The 5,170-nt window shown below is 38.6% G+C and overlaps 1 protein-coding gene across 1 annotated transcript; it reads right to left on the bottom strand.

Annotated features, from left to right (window-relative positions):
* Nucleotides 1-2,015: 2,015 nt before the first annotated feature.
* Crz (Corazonin) lies at nt 2,016-5,170 on the bottom strand. Its single transcript, XM_086967550.1, has 2 exons — nt 4,863-5,170; nt 2,016-3,104 (listed from the first exon to the last, which is right to left on the bottom strand). Exons 1-2 carry the CDS (start codon nt 4,992-4,994, stop codon nt 3,003-3,005), a joined length of 234 nt encoding a protein of 77 aa, XP_086823676.1. The 5' UTR covers nt 4,995-5,170; the 3' UTR covers nt 2,016-3,002.

Below are 5,170 nucleotides of genomic sequence, written 5' to 3'. Positions count from 1 at the left end.
TTTAAAAATTATTCAACTTCAAAAATCACAGGATTCGCTTGTAACAGCCTAACAAAGACAGATAACCAGCCCGTTTTTCTACCACAGTTCCTATCCCAGAGCTAAATTTCTGAAGACAAGTTTCACAAAATTTACCATATATAGAGTTATCTTACATAATTACTACGGGATGTGTATGGGCTATTGGAATTCGAGCATATATGAAGACATATGTTGTAGATGCTAATTTTCCAGAAAAATTGGACTAAATAGCTTTACAGCGAAACTTAAGCTCGGGTATTGTATTTTCGCGCTTGTTGCACCGCATGTCGATGTTGCGGTTATTTTTAAAGAAATCTTCTACGATTGTATGGTCATAACGCATCGTTCATACAAAACAATATGACCGACACCCGCACCATATTGTGGATAATCATGATCATAAATCAGGATTCATCATGGATAATTATTCATATTAAAATCATGCATATCCATGAAAATTATACAGATTTTAATGCACTGAAGTTGGCTTCGGAGAACGGAGTGCACATTGTTACTGTTCCTTCCGACTTCTTAAACAAAACACAATGCGTTAATGTGCCAATAGTTATACATTCAAAATCCAGCTTCACCGGCGCAGCCGCACCATATATGGCCCTACAGTGAATGAATGACTGGCGAGGTTGGAGTAAATGATTATAAAGTTTCATTTTTTCTAGTTATAATCACAGCCCTTTATGAGGAGAAAAACATTTCTCTTTGATTTTGTTGACTGAGTGACTTCTTCGCACGGAATCATGAATAACCCATCTAGTTCCACCTCAGGTCCGTATAACTTTACCTTACGGAACTATATGGGTTAACGACATGAATGTTTTCAATTCATATTTCTCAAAAATAAACAAATTGTAGTGAGATAATTAGGCTACATAGTAGAAGAGTTTTTGGCGAATATAGTTTTTTCCTCTCTCGTGCCTCTGATTGTTTTCAACTATTGCATTATACACATTTTAGCCCATATAGTTCCACCCTCCTCTCTATCTAAGGAATTCGTTAATAAAAATAATAGCTCGGCATCCCTGATGCCACAGAGACGACAAAGAGACATATACAATGTTCCACTTTCTTGCAATGTTAGGTGCATCTGCATTATGAAGAGATTATTACCACGGTTGAAGAACGTATTAAGCGTAGGTAACAGAGGGAGCCATAGCTAGGATCTTAAGATAATGAAGAGCTTCTTTGGTAACACAGCCTAATGACGTAATAACATTATTATGTGCAATGCTATTTAAATTTTTTTGTGTTTGGTCATGTTCATCGAATAATAAGCCTCCGTTCGCTTCTTCATTTCTCGTTTACACGCTATACACAACTTTGTAATTGTTGTTGTGCCTTTGTAAAGGACTTTGTAAACCTTTGTAAAGTTTCAACTCTATATATGCTCCGATCATGTGAAAGCAGCGGAATTAACCGTTCTCAACAATAGTTAACAGTTCCCCCTTTCTTCTCTGCACTCCTTACTTCGTAAAAAGGAGTCCTAAGCAGAAGTCTCACATAAAAAAAAACTGTTAACGGTGCTTCATAAATGCGACTAAATATATATACAGAAATATATATAGTTCGACTACTCTGGAAACTTTGTTAACGTACGTTGACTTGCACAACTGCCACCTATTCTCAAGTTTTTGTAAACGTATTTCTTGCCAAGCTTAATTAAACTGTAGATATTCGATTATTTTGCAACGCTTAGCATTAGTAAGAATAATTGTTGTGCAGAATCATTAAAGCGTCTATTGCTCAATAGATAATAATGAATTTAAAGCAGGAAGCTAGTTCTCTGTCGCTGAAAGGTTATCGCAGATTTTTTTTTTATTTACATTTTTCAATTATATCAAATGCTCGGGTGTTTAAGTTGTTGGGGCGTACATTCCTAGCGGTTTTTATCAAAGCAAGAATCTGACAAAGAAGAGCTTATCCTCAACTGTTGGGCTGTTCTAATCTAAATTGTCTAAGACAAAATACAACATAAAACGTTTGCTTCAGCGTATTTCGTTTGTAATTTTATTATTTGTTTATTAACACATTTATTAACTGTGCGGAAAATAAATCAAGCGCGTGGCCGGCTCTTTCCCATGTCTGGCGTCGTTACATGAGGAACGTGATCGACGTGGTTCACTTTTCTGTTGGCTTAATCTGTTGATTGGGTGCATGATTGAAGGTTAGTGCAATGATCGATAGCAGCCAAATTAGTCCCCATCTAGAGGTATTCTCATGACGTTTGTCGGCGTTTCCTGTGGTTTTCTGACCGCCATCAGAGCTGCCTTATTGAGCCGACTGAACACTGAAGTTTTACATATTCCACTGCCATGGGTTTACTGATACATTTTGACTCGTACTCACACTATGGTCGTGTTCGTTTGTTGCTGACAGCTCACCCAATACTTGTATGATAAATTACGCTTCCACTAATGGGTTATCTCCGCAGTCCTAGGGTGCCGCTTCTGTTTTTCTCAATTTATCGTCTTCTGTCCGCCTTTCCATTTTACTGACGTTTACTCATTCTTGGATGGTAATGTCGTGTTTTGGGTGATGTGTAATCTTTCCCTAGGTGTTTTACTTTTTTCCTACAATGTCGATTCATTGAAACAAGATATTTTCAAGCTAAACTAAATTATTTCCGCCTTACTTGGTTCCTATGAAATAAACAAGACTAACTATTCTCAGCTAATCAGCCAGCTACTGCAATGGGCAGGAGTAATACTTAGGCAACGCATTGTCATTCTTGATCGCTTCCCACCTATTTCAAAGTCAGTAGCGTTCGCTAGATTTTCCACCCCTCCTCCCCCAAACGACTATCTAGTACGCACATGCGAAAGCGCTGGCGGTAACAAACGTGATAGAACATCCCTTTACCTGAAACTTCACTGATTTATCGATAATCATTGATAGAAAATGATCAACCAGGTGCGATGTAGTCCTGACTGATCCGTTATCTTCTAGGAGTTTTGGCTTCCGTGCGATCACTGGTCTTCGTGCGAACCACCGGCAAGGAATAGACACATTCGACGATTCAACTCGACCAGAGTAAAGAGATCCTTGGCGGTTATCCGTCCCGAATCCAGCTGTAAATATATTTGAACGTTAATGTGATCGACATAACTGTAGGCAAGGATTGTACATTTTTTTATTTGTCCCTTCATCCCCTACTAACGTTATAGGCACGCCGTAGAAACTCATTGTTTGCGCTATTAGTTTTCTATGTGACCTGATTTTCATCTTACTAGTGGAGCTGCATTTTAAAGTCATGGGCCGCATGGTTCACGTAGACAGCTGGTCGCGTCTGACTACAGACACTGATCTGACACTGTAAGATTGCTTACAAATATGATAACACTATATGTGTATTCGATACATTGATTCCTTTGAATGGTCTTTCCAAATGAAACCATAGCAGCGTAGCGTCTACCTATGAAGCGGCACCTATATAGCATAAGATGTCAACTACGCAAAGACAAAATGAGATAAAGGTTCTGATATAAAGATGGCAAAAACGAATTTTAATAACTGTATGCGTTCCGTTAACGCTTTGGGTGGTTATTGCACGGCAGCCTTCGGTCCCCGTTATAGAGCTCTTATATCTTAGATAAGCTACCAAAGTGATAGCTCTCAAGGTCTATCAAGTGCCTTAGGATTAAGTGTAAAGTTACACGATAAACACCATGGTGATGTCACTTCCTACCATTATATATCCTAGACCGGGAACATTGGAATACAGTAAAGAGTAGAAGGCAAGGAAGATGATGCAAAGATTTAAGTAGTTTGGCAACAGACCATCTTTAGAGTGGAATTAGTCATAGATCATGCTTCTATGGGTTGAGTAACGGACAGTATTTAACGTACAAATATCGCTATAAATCCTTTCAGCTTTTTCAAACATTAAATTAGACCGGGGCTTGTAACAAATAATTGCAATTTACGGTCTATTAAATACATCAGGCGTACTGGTGAAAGAGTGCCTACGGAAGGAATATATCACTGTACAGAGCTTAAGGTTACGCTCCAACGTCGACTGGTAAATAACAACGAATTGTATCAAATATAAGCGCAAATTTTATGTTGATTCATGTTTACTAATAACTGAACGTGTTGCCACAAACTATTTGACTGGAAAAATAATTATAGCATCCGCAGAGTTTACTCAGAATAATTAAATCACTAACGTACCATGTCGTCGAGTAGCGTCTTTGCAAGACTACGCATTAAGCTCAACGACAAAACTGTCCACCCTTTTCTGTTTGTCGATAAAAACGTGAACGCAGATGCATTAGAAATTGATCACAGATGCCCTAATGGAAAATAGCGTGCAAACAGTTATGGCAAAAAGGGTAATATTAGAGCATTACCTAGGTACCTCGTGCTTTATGAACGTCATATTTTTGAAACTGAATTTAGTGACCACTTCCGTAATTATGACAACTGTGGGATCTTTCAAAAGGACGCAGCACACTCTTTCGATACACATTAATCATATACTGAATGTTTCAGTTATAGGTAATGTACATTTTTCGATTTTCACATCTAGGAAGGCGATGAGCATCACATTAAATGGTTTCAAGTGTTTTTTGACATTTACCAGTGCTATTATATGACCTTTTAAATCTAGTTGATAGACTACCACGGGTGTGACAAAATAACTGCAACAGAATGCTAAACCCAAGGAGAACTCCATCGCTAAAATTTAAGATTCGTTTTAGTACGTATAAAAAAGTCCGCATATCGTGTTCTGTAGACCTATAAACCAAATGCACGGTCAACAAAACTCATAGCAAGTTGTAAATAAATATTATTGAGTATTACGTAAGAAAAACAGCAAATCTCACCTTGCCGTCGACATCAACCGGACCGATAGCCCTCTTGCCATTGGTCCAGCCCCGACTGTACTGAAAGGTCTGCGCGGTACACATAACCACTAGGGCTGCCAACACGAGTAGAATTGCAAGACCGGATTTCATTGTTGGATTCGAAGCGACTACAAGCCGGCACACTCTGTAAGGTGATCAGGAGCACACTAAATGTATGTCGACTGGATCTTGAGCTTTTATACACCCCTTTATATATATCACCCTTGGGAGAGGGTGAACCGCCCGCACTTCAAACAGAAGAACACCAACTCCAGTTTAGGCTAGAC

This window comes from Varroa jacobsoni, unplaced genomic scaffold (genome assembly GCF_002532875.2).
Source record: "Varroa jacobsoni isolate VJ856 unplaced genomic scaffold, vjacob_1.0 scaffold_253, whole genome shotgun sequence".
Classification (NCBI taxonomy): Eukaryota; Metazoa; Arthropoda; class Arachnida; order Mesostigmata; family Varroidae; genus Varroa; species Varroa jacobsoni.
This window is presented reverse-complemented; position numbering and strand designations above follow the sequence as displayed.

Excerpts from the sequence above, each read along its gene's own strand:
- Crz (XM_086967550.1), bottom strand. The coding sequence starts at position 4,994 with ATGAAATCCGGTCTTGCAATTCTACTCGTGTTGGCAGCCCTAGTGGTT. Across the intron at positions 3,105-4,862 it reads CGGTTGATGTCGACGGCAAG|CTGGATTCGGGACGGATAAC; the intron begins GTGAGATTTGCT and ends ATATATTTACAG.